Here is an 18575-nt window from a genome sequence, read left to right as displayed (position 1 = left end):
TGAAGTCACTGGAGACAGGTGATCTCTGCCAAACACATTCAAAGGCATGTCTTGACGCTCACACTCAGCTGTGTCGAAACATGGGCGCTAAGTATTTAAAAAGTGAACTGTGCTCAGCCTGCCTTCTAATGTGAGTGGGTTTTTAAAATAAAAAGGGCCTTTACCAACCATCTATCATCTGTTTCCTTTTTACATTTACATTTTAGGCATTTGGCAAATTCTCTTATCCAGAGCAACTCACTCAGCTTCCATTCTTTATCCAGAGCAACTCACAGCTTCCATTCTTTACCCAGAGCAACTCACACAGCTTCCATTCTTTATCCAGAGCAACTCATACAGCTTCCATTCTTTATCCAGAGCAACTCACACAGCTTCCATTCTTTATCCAGAGCAACTCACACAGCTTCCATTCTTTATCCAGAGCAACTCATACAGCTTCCATTCTTTATCCAGAGCAACTCATACAGCTTCCATTCTTTATCCAGAGCAACTCACACATCTTCCATTCTTTATCCAGAGCAACTCACAGCTTCCATTCTTTATCCAGAGCAACTCACGGCTTCCATTCTTTATCCAGAGCAACTCACAGCTACCATTCTTTATCCAGAGCAACTCACTCAGCTTCCATTCTTTACCCAGAGCAACTCACTCAGCTTCCATTCTTTACCCAGAGCAACTCACAGCTTCCATTCTTTATCCAGAGCAACTCACAGCTTCCATTCTTTATCCAGAGCAACTCACAGTTTCCATTCTTTACCCAGAGCAACTCACTCAGCTTCCATTCTTTACCCAGAGCAACTCACAGCTTCCATTCTTTACCCAGAGCAACTCAACAGCTTCCAAATTCTTTATCCAAGCAACTACTCAGCTTCCATTCTTTATCAGAGCAACTCACACTTCCATTCTTTATCCAGAGCAACTCACTCAGCTTCCATTCTTTACCCAGAGCAACTCATACAGCTTCCATTCTTTATCCAGAGCAACTCACAGCTTCCATTCTTTATCCAGAGCAACTCACAGCTTCCATTCTTTATCCAGAGCAACTCACACAGCTTCCATTCTTTATCCAGAGCAACTCACACAGCTTCCATTCTTTATCCAGAGCAACTCACACAGCTTCCATTCTTTATCCAGAGCAACTCACTCTGCTTCCATTCTTTACCCAGAGCAACTCACACAGCTTACACAGCTAACTTACATCTTACAGCAAAGAGTTTTTTGTTGTTGGAGGTGTCAGTTATTGTGTGAAGAAGTACTAACACACATTTCCTCAAATTCTGGTTTAGGTTCATAGCAACCTACTTCTGCAGAGAATTTGGAATGTTTTAGAGTGACCTCCTGCTTGCTAACTTAGTTTTCATCTCCTGATAACATCTCACACAGTATTATCATGCATTGTAGTGTTGTGCATATGCAGGCTGAATGCCTCAAAGGTGATCTTCACATTTAGGATTTTTTTTTATTATTATCATCGCTCATTTTTCCTGGATGTGAAATTTCCATTGTAAAAATAAAACAAAAAAAAGGTTGAGCTTGTTTTCACAAAGTAAATGTTTATTTTAGCATGAGCCAGCAGTGACAGGGGCATTATTAGCAGTATTCCTTATGAAGAGCAGCCATGTTCCAGGGCGTGGGACAGAGATGTTTAAAATACCTGCATGGTGTTCTAGGGCGAGTTGGACCCCTGAGCCCTAAAGGTCACTGGTCTAGTTTGTAACCATGGAGACAGAAAGTCTGTACACTCCCACATGAAACTCCGCCCGCAAGGAGAACAAAGTGAAGTGAAAACGTATAAAAGTATTCAAGCAGAGAACACACTCCTGCAGCCCCTCCCTTTCCAAATCAGTAATCATCCTGGGGGGGCAAACACATACCCCCCCCAACCCACTGTCGGTGCCCTTTGCCTGAGCTGCTGGTAGAATCAGGCGCAGTTCCTCCAGTGTCCTCCAGGGGTCAGTACTCCCACAGGGAGGCGGAGTTAGCGGCCTGGCCATCGCCCTTCAGCGTGCCGCCCTGGTCGCCACGGAGATACTGCCCGCTCTGGGTCCTGATGCCCATCCGCCCGTGTTCCAGCAGCTCCAGGAACAAGTCCTCGGGGGCCTCCCCATCGGCGCATACCAGCCCACTGCTGGAGACGTACCAGAACTTTCCGTCCACCCCTGAGACAGACAGTGAAGGGGGGAGGAGAAAGACGCAGAGAAAAAGGTCAAGAGAGGGAAAGGAAAGGACAAAGGAGGGGGGGGGCTCACTGGCCGGTATATAAATCATCTTTCCAACTAAGCAGTTGAATCTGCTGCCATTTCAGCATCCAGGCAAATAATTAGTGTAAACATTAGGGGTGCTGGGTGGGGGTGATAAGGTAGAGTTATCCATAGCTATGAACATCAAGTCCAGTTCACACTGTAAGGATAGGCTAGGTCAGAAAGTTATGACAAGTCAAACTTGAATGAGGCATGACTGCAAGATATGATAGACCTACAACATCAAGATAACAAGTGCATTATAAATGCTGGAGGAAGATGTCAGTGTAACATGAAAGTGCTAGAGGATTAAGATAAGATATGTGTGATACACATAGAACCGACTGCCCCGCACAGAACCACCTGCACCAGACAGAACCTCCTGTTCCACACACGACCCCCTGCTCCCAATTGAACCTACTACTCCACACAGAACCTCCTGTTGTCAGAAGCAGAGAGGACAGAGGGATGCAGGAGCTGAGTATCTGGCCGGAGTGCGAGAGCATGGCATTGTGGGAACCTTTGATGTGGTACGCTCCGTCGCTGAAGTGCAGAGTGAAGATGTCGTAGACGGACCGGCTGGCGTCCAGCGTGTTGGAGCCCTTGTGGTGGCACACATAGCCATTCTCCCCCCTCAGGATCAGCATCGGCCTGTTTATCAGCTTCAACAAGAGCTGCTCATCCTCCCCTGAGGGAGGGGAGGAAGGAGAGAGTGAGGGAAGGACGGAAGGAGAGAGTTGTTTACACAGCTGGCAATGAAAGATTGTTGTAGAACGCTGGAAACCATTCAGAGTGAAAGAATAATTCAAACTTGTGTTCTGAACATTTAAGCTGCTGCTACTCTTATTGCTAATTAGTGCATAATTGATTAATGGAACACCAATCAGATCTGCCATCACACATGATCACATTTAACTTCAGAGGACATGATAATATACTAGCTAATATGAAATCGAATCTGTATACTGAGTCACACACCAACAGTCACATACACATCCTGAGTCACACACCAACAGCCACATACACACATCCTGAGTCACACACCAACAGTCACATACTCACACATGCTGAGTCACACACCAACAGTCACATACTCACACATGCTGAGTCACACACCAACAGCCACATACTCACACATCCTGAGTCACACACCAACAGCCACATGCTCACACATCCTGAGTCACACACCAACAACCACATACTCACACATCCTGAGTCACACACCAACAGCCACATACTCACACATCTTGATTAATGACTCACTCACCCAGAGTCACTGCGTCTCACACTTATCCACAATTACTAAGTCACTCTCCCAGAGTCACAGTCACCCATGGAGTCGCTGAGCTATACACTCACCCGTAGAGTCACTGAGTCACACACACCCGTAGAGTCACTAAATCACTCACCCACAGAGTCGCTGAGCCATACACTCACTCATAGAGTCACTGAATCACTCACCCACAGAGTCGCTGAGCCATACACTCACTCATAGTCACTGAATCACTCACCCCAGAGTCGCTGAGCATCACTCACCCCAGAGTCCTGAGTCATACACTCACCCGTAGAGTCACTGAATCACTCACCCACAGAGTCACTGAGCCATACACACACCCATAGAGTCACTGAATCACTCACCCACAGAGTCGCTGAGCCATACACTCACTCATAGAGTCACTGAATCACTCACCCACAGAGTCGCTGAGCCATACACTCACTCATAGAGTCACTGAATCACTCACCCACAGAGTCGCTGAGCCATACACTCACCCGTAGAGTCGCTGAGTCATACACTCACCCGTAGAGTCACTGAATCACTCACCCACAGAGTCACTGAGCCATACACTCACCCGTAGAGTCACTGAATCACTCACCCACGGAGTCACTGAATCACTCACCCACGGAGTCGCTCACGGCGGCTAGCTGCCCGTTCTTCTTTGTGCAGACGTATTTCCCATTACTGGCCCTCAGAGCCACCCTCCGGCCCAACCACTGAAGCTCAAACATGGTGTTAGCTGCCCTGTGGGGGGCAGCAGAGAGCAGTGAGCGAGGGTAGGGGGGCAGAGGAAAAGGTCGTAGGTTCGATTCCCGGGTAAGGACACTGCCGTTGTACCCTTGAGCAAGGTACTTAACCGGAATTGCTTCAGTATATATCCAGCTGTATAAATGGATACAATGTAAAATGCTATGTAAAAGTTGTGTAAGTCGCTCTGGATAAGAGCGTCTGCTAAATGCCTGTAATGTAATGTAATGAAATACTGACACCACACAAGCATAGGAGAATTTAAGGTATTAGAGGTTAGTGAGGAGATACAGTGGAGTTTGGGGTATTGAAGGGCAGTTTGGTGCTATAGGGGAATTTAAGGTACTGGTGGGCAGTTGGGTAGTATAGGAGATGTTAACATAATGATGAGAGAAGGCCATTCAGCCCAACAAGTTGGGGCACTAGAGGGCATTTGAATGGTATAGGTAAGATTGGGGTGTTAGATAGTATCTAACACTGTATCAAGCCTAGTTCTGAAAATCCCCAGAGTTTCTGCCTCTGCTACGTGATCTGGTAGGCTATTCCACACATTGACTTTTCATTGTGTGAAAAAAATTCTTCCTTATGACTGTATGGAATTTAACTTTTGCTAATTTCCATTTATGTCCCCTCATTCCACTAACTGAACTCAACCTGAAGAATTTCTTGTAGTTCACTTTTTGAGCCCCTTTATGAATTTAAAAGCTTCAATCAAATCACCCCTAAGCAGAAGCGTCACTAGGGGGGTGCGGGGGGTGCGGACTGCACAGAGTGACACCATCGGGGGGGGTGACACCGAAATGACTGGCAATAAAATTTTTGTGCAGTGTTTTTTGTAGCGAGGCGTTGAAACAGCTAATTTTTCAGATGCAGTTTACTGCCGGTTGATTTAATTAGCGGTTAATTAATGTGACGAGAAGAGCTTTGTCGTTTGAATGCATAACCCCGGTCGACAACGTCCAACAACACCACCCCCCCACCCCCGTTGACACCATCGGGTGACACCAACCCTAGTAACGCCACTGCCCCTAAGTCTCCTTTTACTAAGCTTGAAGAGGTTAAGTCTTTCCTCGTATCTTTTATCTTTCACACCAGGATTCACTTTAGTTCCTCTTCTTTGAACCTTTTCCAGAGCCTCTATATCTTTCCTGTAGTACAGTCCCCAGAACTTCTCACAATACTCCTTGTGTGATTTAAATAATGCATTGTATAAGATAAGTATAACTTCCTTGGATTTATACTCAATAATCACGAAAGGCTTTGATCAACCATTACTCCCAAGTCTTTTTCAAATTGAGCACATTCCAAATTTGTTCCTCCCATAAAGTAATCCTGCCTAATGTTTTTATTTCCCACATGAAGAACATCACATTTGGCTATATTGAATTTCATTTGCCAGGTTTCCCACACTTCTGGATTTTATTTAAATTTTCTTGGATTACTTCAGTTGATTCCAAACTATTAGCTGAGCCTCCCAATTTTGCACCATCTGCAAATTTAACTTTTTTAAAGTACTTTATAAATTTAAAGTACTTTATATGTCCCTGTCAAGGTGATTGATATAAACGAGAAAGAGCAGTGGTCCCAGCATTGATCCTTGTGGGACACTGCCCACAGTTCCCTGCTCAGATAATATCCCTCCTACTAATATTTGTGTTCTACCCTGTAGCCAGTTTTGTATTCACTCTGAAATACATCCTCTAATTCCCAGTGTCTTCATTTTGCTAACAAGTCTCTCATGTGGTACTTTATCAAATGCCTTTTTTGAAATCTAAGTATATACTATCACAATATAATCAAAATTATATTCAAAACACTTTGTAGCTTCTTCAAAGAATACCAGAAGGTCTGTCAGACATGAACACATTGACTTGCACCCGCTGCCGGAAATGTGTTTGATTGATTGATGACCTTCCCTTGTGAAAAACATCCCTTAGGATGTTGCTATTTCCAAGAAACACTTTTAACTTATCTAATGATAGATTCCAGTATTTTACATGTGATGCAAGTTAAACTGACAAGCCTGTAGTTTCCTGGATCAGTACAGTCCCCTTTCTTATATATTGGTATTATATTACCTTGCTTCCAGTCTTTAGGTATTTCTCCAGTTTCTAAGCACTGTCTAAAAATACCTTCCAGTGGTTTAAAGATGACCTCACCTACCTCTTTAAGTACCCTTGGGTATATGCCATCAGGACCTGCTGCCTTATTTGTCTTTAGTTTAAGGAATTCATCCAGTTCTTCATTATCCTCTATATCAAAATCTGCTGAGTAGTGAATATGCATTCCAGTCTATTAGTAACCTCCTCTCTAGTAAAACTCAAAAAAACTATTTAAGGCATCAGCAATATCTTTATTCTTATAAAGCAATGCTCCTTCTTCATTTGTGATATCTTCTTTCACTGTCCTTTTCCTACTACAGTATTTAAAGAAATGTTTAGGATTACATTTTTTTCTTTCCAGAGAGCCTCTTAGCTTCCTGTAGTTCTTTTTTAACTTTAGCACACATAATACAAAATTCAGCCTTATTACTCTCAGTGCTGTCATTTTAATATATCTTATACAGTATATTTTTCTCTCTCAAACTCTCCCATATGGCTTTGTACATCCACTGGGGACTGCTTCTTAAACTTACTTTTTCTGAACTTTGGAATAAATTTACATTATGCTTCAAGAATAACCCTTTTGAACCTGCACCACTTTTCATTCACAGTCTTGCAGTCAAGAAGTGCTCGCATCTTGTTGAAGTTGCCTCGTCTAATATGTGAAATTCTGGCCATAGAGGAACCCTTGAGCCTAATCCAAATACCCCCTATTACCCCAAACTAACCCTACACTACCCAAATACCCCCTATTACCCCAAACTCTCCTACACCTCCCAAATATGCACTCAGGGTCTGCAGAGTCTGCGCAGACTGCACTCAGGGTCTGCAGGGTCTGCGCAGACTGCACTATACCCCCATCTCTCTTGCTGGATCTATTCTTCCTAATGGGTTTTTACACCCTCAATATATATATATATATATATATATATATATATATATATTCATCCCCATTCTCCTCCTATTACATTGGGGTAATAGCAGATATTTGGGAGGTGTAGGAGAGTTTGGGGTAATAGGGGGTATTTGGGTAGTGTAGGGTTAGTTTGGGGTAATAGGGGGTATTTGGGCAGTGTAGGGGACTTTTTGGGGTAATAGCAGATATTTGGGTGGTATAGGGGAGTTCGGTGTAATAGCGGGTATTTGGGTAGTGTATGGGAGTTTGGGGTAATAGCGGGTATTTGGGTGGTGTAAGGTTAGTTTGGGGTAATAGCGGGTATTTGGGTGGTGTTGGGGAGTTTGGGGTAATAGAGGGTATTTGGGTGGTGTAGGGACTTTGTGGTAATAGGGGATATTTGGGTGGTGTAGGGACTTTGGGGTAATAGCAGGTATTTGGGTGGTGTAGGGGAGTTTGGGGTAATAGCAGATATTTGGGTGGTATAGAGGAGTTTGTGGTAACAGCGGGTATTTGGGTGGTGTGGGGGAATTTGTGGTAATAGCGGGTATTAGGGTGGTGTGGGGGAGTTTGGGGTAATAGCAGGTATTTGGGAAGTGTAGTAGAATGTGGGGTAATGGGGGGTGTTTGGGTGGTGTAGGGGACTTTGTGGTAATAGGGGAAGTTGACTCTCACACTTCTGTTGCTGTGGACTGGATGCCTCCATGGGAGACCAGCGTCCAGTAGTTTCCTTCCTTGGTTCTGAATGTGCATTTCCTGCTTTGCCTGTCAATCTCCATCTGGAAGGTCTCCATGTCGGTCTCGTCATCCTGATTGGCTGAGATATTCACCCCTGTAGGAATAAATGACATCACAATGAGTGTGTGACAGAAATCAATGCAGCTAAACCCTCCAGCAACTGCTGCCCTGGACACTACTCCAAACTGCTGCTCTGACCACTGCTCCACACTGCTGCTCTGATCACTGCTCCATGCTGCTGCTCTGATCACTGCTCCACACTGCTGCTCTGATCACTGCTCCACGCTGCTGCTCTGGCCACTGCTCCACACTGCTGCTCTAATCACTGCTCCACGCTGCTGCTCTGACCACTGCTCCACACTGCTGCTCTGACCACGGCTCCACACTGCTGCTCTGATCACTGATCCACACTGCTGCTCTGATCACTGCTCCACGCTGCTGCTCTGGCCACTGCTCCACACTGCTGCTCTGATCACTGCTCCACGCTGCTGCTCTGATCACTGCACCACACTGCTGCTCTGACCACGGCTCCACACTGCTGCTCTGATCACTGATCCACACTGCTGCTCTCTCTTGTGAATTGAAATGGATGCCCTGGAGAATGAAGAACAAGCGACCCCAAATTATGCAACTGAAAATGTACGTGAGTACTAATTATGGGAAAGGGGTGAGATTATAATGCAAATAAATATATATATGCTCATTTGACATCTTATTTCTTAGTACAACATAGGAATCCTTTCGGATATCTTCAGCCTCAAAGCAGTTTTTTGTTAACTGATTTACAGCAGGTCCTTCTGTAAATGTCCACTGATGCTGCTGATGATATGCTAAGGGGTGACATGCTAAGGGGTAGTCATTTATGAATGATTTGAAATAGACTTTAGCTATGGTTGGTTTATGGTAGTGACCATCTTGTTTCCGAAAGGAAGACTTTGGCTGTGATTGGTTCACGTTAATGACCGTCTCATTGCGAAAGGAAAATGTACTTTGTGGAACTCCTTAATCCAGCACAGGCTGCCGTAATAATAGGACTTAATCCGGGTGGCTTGCAGGGCAGGAGCTAATCCCCATTTCATTTATCTGACCAAAGCACATTCTGCAGGAACTCCAGTTCACTGACATGTCAAGCCTGAGTGTTCAGTACCACTGTGTAGGTCCCAGAGCCAAACCAACAACCTCCTGATGTGTGGGACCCAACTTGTTGCCTCCTGATGTATGGGACCCAGCCCATAGCCTCCTGATGTGTGGGACCCAGCCCATGACTTCCTAATTTGTGGGACCCAGCCCATTACCTCCTGATGTGTGGGACCCAACCCATGAGCTCCTGATATGTGAGACCGAGCCCATAACCTCCTGATGTATGGGACCCAACCCATGACCTCCTAATGTGTGGGACCCAGCCCAATACCTCCTGATGTGTGGGACCCAACCCATAACCTCCTGATGTGTGGGACCCAACCCACAACCTCCTGATGTATGGGACCCAACCTGTTACCTCCTGATGTGTCGGACCCAGCCCATAACCTCCTGATCTGTGAGACCCAACCCATAACCTCCTGATGTGTGGGACCCAACCCATGACCTCCTAATGTGTGGGACCCAGCCCATTACCTCCTGATGTGTGGGACCCAACCCATAACCTCCTGATGTGCAGGACTCAGCCCATAACCTCCTGATGTGTGGGACCCAGCCTATAACCTCCTGATGTGTGGGACCCAACCCATAACCTCCTGATATGTGGGACCCAACCTATTATCTCCTGATGTGTGCGACCCAGCCCATTACCTCATGATGTATGGGCCCCACCCATAACCTCCTGATGTGTGAGACCCAACCTGTTACCTCTTGATGTGTGGGGCCCAACCTGTTACCTCTTGATGTGTGGGGCCCAACCTGTTACCTCTTGATGTGTGGGACCCAACTTGTTACCTCTTGATGTGTGGGGCCCAACCTGTTACCTCTTGATGTGTGGGGCCCAACCTGTTACCTCTTGATGTGTGGGACCCAACTTGTTACCTCCTGTTGTGTGGGACCCAGCCTCCTGCCCTGCTGCTCTCTCTCTCGCTGCTGCTCAGAGCAGACTGGGTCAGCTGACACCACCCAGAATATCTCAGCATGGTTCTGCCTAATCCCCCTGTATTTAAACCCCGCCCCCGGGCTGACTGGAGGGGTGAGAGCAAAGCCGTCCCACACGGCCACTTAAGCTGATTTGTTTCTGCGGTGTCACCCCCCCTCCCCTCCAGCCTCTAACTGAACAATGCACACCTGTCAATGGCAACTCTATTGCCCCTACCCTGAGAAGTATGTGCAGAGACATAGAACTGTCTGCACAAACTAGCGTTCTGGGTCTGCCAGAACTCAGGGTCTGCAGGGTCTGCGCAGACTGCACTCAGGGTCTGCAGGGTCTGCCCAGACTGCACTCAGGGTCTGCAGGGTCTGCGCAGACTGCACTGAGGGTCTGCAGGGTCTGCACAGATTGCACTCTGGGTCTGCAGAGTCTGCGCAGACTGCACTCAGGGTCTGCAGGGTCTGCCCAGATTGCACTCAGGGTCTGCAGGGTCTGCGCAGACTGCACTCAGGGTCTGCAGAGTCTGCGCAGACTGCACTCAGGGTCTGCAGAGTCTGCGCAGAGTGCACTCAGGATCCGCAACAAGGAAACACAAGCATGGCCGTGAAAGGAAAATAGTATAGAGAATAATTTTTGGTATCCTGCCCATCGCGTACTACAAAGTACGTAGTATGCTTAGTGGACAGTACCTACTTTGAGGACACAGTAGTTCAGAAGCTGATTCGGACTCAGCACATGATTCCCCCAATGGAAAAAGCGAGTGCAGTTCTTATATGATGGCAACGTTGACTAGCAGAGCTGAACTGGGGCTTACGGTGATGTCTGGTGTGGGGTTTGGGGGGGTTGGGGGTGGGGGGTTGGAACCATGTCAACCCAGACTGGAGCAGGTACAGGTAATTCAGCAAAAGGTTATTAATTATTAACGGTAAACCAATTCTACACTCCCTCTCTTTCTCATTCGCTCTCTCTCACTCTCTCTCTCTTTCTCTCCCTCTCTTTTTTTATTAATCCCACCCCTATCACCATGACCAGTGTCCGCTTTTCTTTCCAGGGCAAAATGAGGTCTCACACCCCCCCTCCAGTTATTGCCCCCCCCCCCGCCCACAGTTATTGCCCCCTGCCTCCTGTTATTCCCTGCTGAATAGAGTCAGCAGGCTGCAGATTTATGGCTTCAGGAAGGTGTCAGTGAGCAGGTGGATGTCCCACCTGTGTTCCACACGCAGGTGTCCTTTGTGAGTCCCACCCACTTTCGCACATCAAAAGACCCCACTATTCCCCTTGGGTAGCCGCACACACACACACTACACACACTACACACATAAACACACACACATACACACACACACACAATACACACACTACACGCGCACACACATACACACACACACACACACTACACACACACATACACACACACACTACACAAACTACACACATACACACACACACACAATACACACACTACACACGCACACACATACACACACACTACACACACACACACACACACACACACACTGGCCCGGGAGCTTGTGTTACAGAAACGCGAACCCCCCCATCAATGAAATGCCCTTTTCACATCAATAATTCACACCGCGCACTTCACCACTGCGGCCGCTTCCTCAGTTTTGGTCAACCCCCCCGCCCCCGCTCTCCCCCCCACCCCCGATGTCCGAGGAACAGGGGAGGGATGGTGGGCAGTGGGGGGAGGGGGATCGTCACTGGCCCAGTTTCCCACGAAACACCTGAAAGCACTTGAGCCCTAATACCTACACCCATTCCCCAAACTTCCTACTGCCTATACCCCCACCCTACCACCTACCCCTCACCCCCACCATACCATCTACACCCTCACTCTCCCAACCACCAACACCCATTCCCCACACTACCACCTCAACCATCCCCCGCCCTAACACCTACACCCATTCCCCAAACTTCCTACTGCCTATACCCCCACCCTACCACCTACCCGTCACCCCCACCATACCATCTACACCCTCACTCTCCCAACCACCAACACCCATTCCCCAAACTACTGCCTATACCCCCACCCTACCACCTACCCCTCACCCCCACCATACCATCTACACCCTCACTCTCCCAACCACCAACACCCATTCCCCACACTACCACCTCAACCATCCCCCGCCCTAACACCTACACCCATTCCCCAAACTTCCTACTGCCTATACCCCCACCCTACCACCTACCCCTCACCCCCACCATACCACCTACACCCTCACTCTCCCAACCACCAACACCCATTCCCCACACTACCACCTCAACCATCCCCCGCCCTAACACCTACACCCATTCCCCAAACTTCCTACTGCCTATACCCCCACCCTACCACCTACCCCTCACCCCCACCATACCACCTACACCCTCACTCTCCCAACCACCAACACCCATTCCCCAAACTACCACCTCAACCATCCCCCGCCCTAACACCTACACCCATTCCCACCAGATGTTTTTTTCTTTAAAAAGTTTGTTTGGCAACCACAAAATTCTCTTGTTAAACTTAATTTGTGTAGAAAGATAAGATTTGTATTTGCTTGTAAGTCAGGTCCGGGTAAAGGGCATATGTTGACTGAATCCAGGCCTGAGAGTAGCACCGCTGAATCACCATGGATACCAACCACCCAGGGTAAATATGTGTAAAGCATGTGTAAAAAATAAAATATAGAAAATAGCTGCCTGATACAGGCAAGGGCAGTTAATCATCAGAGGACAAAGGAGAAGAATTTAGACTTCAAGAATTTAGTTTGAGAAGACAAACCAACCAAATATTAACCAGTGAGATGAAAGAGCTTTCGATGCTGTATTTTTCAAGATAATTGGCTGTAGTCGACGACTGAAGACCCACCTCTTCAGGCTGCACCTCTCCCCATCCCTCCCTTCCCCCCCTGTAAATGACTAAACTTAGGGGTGTAACTAGGCAGCTGTTTAATAGGTGACTTAGTTGATGCGCCAGTCTTAACGACTACTTGTATTTTTATTTATTTTTATTTTTCCATAGATTGCGTTGTTGCCGTTCTTGTTGTTAGTGTTAATCAGTTTAACCACCAGGGTCCAAGTTGAACTATGCGGTTGTTCCCTGTACTTGGACCGGTACTTCTCTTAGGGGATTGTCATACTTAGTTCCTGGTTATGGATATACACTTTGTTGTACGTCGCTCTGGATAAGAGCGTCTGCCAAATGCCTGTAATGTAATGTAATGTAATGTAGTTTTAGCTTAAGTTTATCTGTACGGGGTGTATGGGGTGTAGCCTCCACTGCCCAGCAATGACACCACACTTTTCCCCCCATACCGCCAAATGAGAATCCAAAGATCTGTGATTGGATCAGATCTGGGCAGGGGCTGGCGGGACTCCATTGGTGGAGAGGCTAGTCACAGTTGAAATTCACGTGCACAGATTCAACCACTGAGCCCAGAACTACATTTTCCATGAGCACAACTCCACAAGCCTGCTCCATCATCAATCCTGCATGACCCGTTGGACCTGCTGACTGTATCCCTAGCACACCATTGCTCTGAAAACTACAAATTAAGAGGATTTTGTGGAACAGGGTTTTAGAGAAGGACTTTAGTACAAAACCTGTGGATACTTTAAATAATAAAAAAGCTGTAGACCAGGGGTCCTCAATCTTATCCAGAAAGGGCCGGTGTGGGTGCAGGCTTTTGTTCCAACCGAGCAGTTACACACCTGATTCTACTAATCAACCACTAGAGTAGTCTTGGCTAAGGACCTTGATCAGTAGAATCAGGTGTGTCACGGCTTGGTTGGAACAAAAGCCTGCACCCACACCGGCCCTTTCTGGATAAGATTGAGGACCCCTGCTGTAGACCAATATCTGCTCTCTGGATTTACTGTGTGCTTTTGGTGTTCTGCATAAGTCTACCCTGCAGGACACTGACTGGCTCTTTCCAGGTCTCATCTCTCTAGCAATTTAATCACATGATGGAACACATTACGTCACCACAGATGCTTTTGTCCAATCGCACAAACTTACACGGTCCTAAAGCAGTTACCCCAACAGTGACAACCAAAAGAAAAACACATATTCACACACATGCACACACATGTACACACACACGCGCGCACATATTCACACACATGCGCGCACACGCGCACACATATTCACACACACACGCGCACATTATCACACACACATATACACACACGCGCAGACATATGCACACACGTACACACACGCGCACACTTATTCACACACATGTACATGCACACATGCACACACATGTACACGCACACACATATTCACACACATGTACACACACACGCACACATATTCACACGCACATGTGCACACACACATGCACACACATGTACACACACGCACACATATTCACACACACGCACACATATTCACACACACATGTACACACACACGCACACACATATTCACACACACATGCACACACACACATATTCACACACACGTGCACAGGCATACAGGTGGAGCTGATGATTCACAGGTCTTAATTAAAATTCAATCAATCAATCAGTGATTGACAGGTCTCCTACCTTGGCGGATGGAGACGTATTTCCCATTGGGGGCTTGGAACACCACCTGCGGGTGACTCTCCTCCAGGTCGAAGAGCTCGTCCTTGCCGGGCTTGGAGCAGCGGCCTGCGCGCAGCGTGCCGGTGGGGCCGGTGGGGGCCAGGTACTTCCCCTCGCAGTCCTTAAAGGCCAGCTTCCCCGCGCGGAGCTCCAGCGTGTAGCCCGTGCCCCGGCCCGGCTCCCGCACCAGCTTGCCGTCGTGGTTGAGGAAGCGGCTGTCGCAGGTCTTCAGGCAGTACCGGCCCCCCAGGTACACCAGGGTGAGCAGGGAGCGCACCCCCCAGGGGATGTTCCCGTCCACGGACACCTCCCCCTCCTCGCCGCTCAGGTGGGCGTAGCGGCGGCGGCTCACGCTCAGCAGGTTGGCCTGCGGGTGGAGCGCCAGGTGCATGGCCCACAGCTCCGCCTCCCCGACGGTCTGGGCGAAGCAGGACAGGTGGTCCTCAGACCCGCCGAAAAAGCGCAGGTAGGGCTGGGACTGCAGGGCCCAGCGGCCGTCCGACTGCGCCACGATCAGGAAGCGCGCCCCCTCCCCCGGCTCCTCCGCCTCACAGCTCACCTTGCCGTCCTGGTCGGAGGACAGGTAGCGGCCCAGGTGGCTGCGCAGGTAGACCACCTGCGTGTGGCGCTCGTCTTGCTCCAGGGTCCAGATCTGCTTCCTCTTCAGGCTCGGCCCCGAGGCGTTCACCTTGAAGCCGAAGGCCTCGGCCGTCAGGTAGCGGCTCTCGTGGTTAATGAGCCCAAACTGCAGCTTCAGGGCTTTGTTCACCCCGTTGGTGGGCATGTTGGCCTCCTGGGGGGGCGTTAATATTTATGCCGGGGGGGGGAGAAAAACAGGATCTCAAAGCAGCTTTCGATTTGTCTTATTTCCCCACCCCCAGCACCTGCCCCCCAACAGGTTGTTCTGAACAGATGGAAAGAGCTGAAAGAGCTGTACTCACAGGTATTTTCTCTCTCTCCTGAATGCCGCTGTTGTAGCAGTTTATCTATTCCTTTGCCAGTCCTTGTTGGTTTTGTCCTTGTTCTTGTCCTGTGTTAATTTATCATTTTCCTTCTAACCTCCTTTTTCTTCACGGCCTCTCTCCTCTGTCTCTCTCCCACACGCTCCGATTCTTTCCGTTTCCTAATCAGCCCAGATTATAATCAGCAGCTCTCAACACCTCAATCCAGCGAGATGCTGACGTCACCTGATCCCACCACCTCTCCCCCTCTCTCTCCCCTCTTTCTCTCACTGACTCCCTCTCTCCCTCGCGCTGTCTCTGTCTCTCTTTCCTCTCTCTCCCTGTCCTTCTCTGGTAGTGTCTATCCCTGTCTCATTCTCTCTGCTGTGAGTAGCCCTTAATTAAGCACATCTTGGATTACCAGATTTTCCCCCCAGATTTGGGTAAGCCCTGGGGCGGCTGATGACTGGTGTGGAGCGGGACAGGGTCGGGCTAATTGCCTCTCGCCTTTTGCACAAAGCCCTCTCTCACCACATGGTTCAACTCTCTGCAAAACCAGTATAAGCCTCACTACAGTCCCAGTCTCTTTCTCTCTTTCTCCTTCCTCTCTTCTGTGCTCCTTCGCTCTTTCTCTCTCTCTTTCTGTCTCTGCTGTGGTCCGGTTGTCCTCTCTCTCCCGCTCTCTCTGTGTTTGTTTTGTGCTCTGTGTCTCTCTGAATGCAGTGAGACACTGGAGCTGACCCACTCTCACAGTGGGACTGGCCAAAGCCGGTATCTGTTTTCCCTCATAGAGGGCTGTATAGAGTTACACTGCATCTCTGATTCCAGGCCCTGTGGGCCAGCTTTATTAGAGAGACAGGGACAGAGAAAGGGGGGCATTATATATATATGTGCGTGTGTGTGTGTGTGTGTGTGTGTGTGTGTGTGTGTTTGTGTATATGCATGTGTGTTTATGTTTGTGTCCATACATACACACTTGGACACACATGTACTCACACACACACACACACACACACACACGTAACTAAGACATCTGATCAGTACACCAGAGTGTCCGACAATTACACACCAACAACAAGAGGCATTTCACATCCATCTATACACAAGACCTTTAATTAAGCATTTTTTCCACGTGATCACCAGTCAAGCCTTACAATGACATCCTTTTGTGTGAACTTAAGTCACAGGATTTGAAGTTTTCCACAGGAACGTGTGAGTCCTTAACAGGCATCCTGTGTGATGAGACGTCCTTACAGGGACATCTGGGTGAGTGTAGAGTCCTTACAGGGACACTGTGAGTGTGAGAGTCCTTACAGGGACACTGTGTGTGTGACAGTCCTTACAGGGACATCCTGAGTGTGAGAGTCCTTACAGGGACACTGTGAGTGTGAGAGTCCTTACAAGCACATCCTGAGTGTGAGAGTTCTTACAGGGACACTGTGAGTGTGAGAGACCTTACAGGGACATCCTGAGTGTGAGAGTCCTCACAGGGACACCGTGAGTGTACAAGTCATTACAGGAACATCCTGAGTGTGAGAGTCCTTACAGGGACACTGTGAGTGTACAAGTCATTACAGGAACATCCTGAGTGTGAGAGTTCTTACAGGGACACTGTGAGTGTGAGAGTACTTACAGGGACATTCTGAGTGTGAGAGTCCTTACAGGGACATCCTGAGTGTGACAGTCCTTACAGGGACATCCTGAGTGTGATATTTCTTACAGGGACACTGTGAGTGTGAGAGTCCTTACAGGGACATCCTGAGTGTGAGAGTCCTTACAGGGACATCCTGAGTGTGAGAGTCCTTACAGGGACACTGTGAGTGTGAGAGTCCTCACAGGGACACTGTGAGTGTGAGAGTCCTTACAGGGACATCCTGAGTGTGAGAGTTCTTACAGGAACACTGTGGGTGTGAGAGTACTTACAGGGACACTGTGAGCATGAGAGTTCATACAGGGACCCAGAGAGCATCACAGCTGCTATGTGAAGAGATCCTTGCCCCAGGGTGATTTGGCTCAAACAATAAATATGAATGAAAGAGCTCCAGGTGCTTCTTGCTGGTTTCCATAGTTACTCTCACTCATATGAACACACACAAACAAAAACACACACGCTCTCTCTGTCTGACCCACACATATAAACATACATTCCCCCCATCTCTCTCTGTCTCTCTCTCTCTCTCTCGCACACACACACACACACACCAACACACTTTCTCTGTATCTTCCTCATACAAATCGACACGCACAAACACACATTTGCTTTATCTCTATTTTTTTACACAAACACACTTTACATTATGCTGTGTGTGCATATGTTTCTGTGTGTATGCATGTTTATATATCTTTGTGTGCCCTCTCTTATAGAATGGTATTAATACTGTTACCCGAGTCTCATATACTTTGACAGAAAATATGCACACAATCTCTCTCACTCTCTGACACACAGTTGTGCATACTTTTTCTGGCTCTCACTTGTTAGTGTCTCTCACACACATACTCTTTCTCATACACACACATAAACGTGCTCTTTTGCTCTCTCACATATACATACCCTCTCTCTCAAACACTCATAATCTCTCTCACACATAGACATGGTCTCTCACTCACTCACAAACACATACAATGTAAACTACATGGCCAAAAGTATGTGGAAACCCAAACATCACATCCATATGTGCTTGTTGAACATTTCATTTCAAAATGACAGGCATTAATATGGAGTTGGTCCCCCCTTTGCTGTTGTAACAGCCACCACTCTTCTGGGAAGGCTGTCCGTTAGACTTTGAAACATGGCTGCGGGGATTCACTTCCGGTTAGCCACAAGAGTACTAGTGAGGTCAGGTGCTGATGTTAGGCCATAAGGCTGCTGGCTTGCAGTCAGCATTCCAACTCATCCCAATGGTGTTCAGTGGGGCTGAGATCAGGGCTCTGTGCAGGCCAGTCAAGTTCTTCCACACCAAACTTGGCAAACCATT

At 47.9% G+C, this 18575-nt stretch overlaps 1 protein-coding gene across 1 annotated transcript; it reads right to left on the bottom strand.

The window, feature by feature from the left end:
• Positions 1-1533: 1533 nt before the first annotated feature.
• Positions 1534-16281, bottom strand: LOC135249424 (fascin-2-like). Its single transcript, XM_064325064.1, has 6 exons — positions 15601-16281; positions 14621-15452; positions 7936-8092; positions 4139-4260; positions 2761-2928; positions 1534-2159 (listed from the first exon to the last, which is right to left on the bottom strand). Exons 2-6 carry the CDS (start codon positions 15441-15443, stop codon positions 1954-1956), a joined length of 1476 nt encoding a protein of 491 aa, XP_064181134.1. The 5' UTR covers positions 15444-15452; positions 15601-16281; the 3' UTR covers positions 1534-1953.
• Positions 16282-18575: the final 2294 nt, after the last annotated feature.

This window comes from Anguilla rostrata, chromosome 2 (genome assembly GCF_018555375.3).
Source record: "Anguilla rostrata isolate EN2019 chromosome 2, ASM1855537v3, whole genome shotgun sequence".
NCBI lineage: Eukaryota > Metazoa > Chordata > Actinopteri > Anguilliformes > Anguillidae > Anguilla > Anguilla rostrata.
This window is presented reverse-complemented; position numbering and strand designations above follow the sequence as displayed.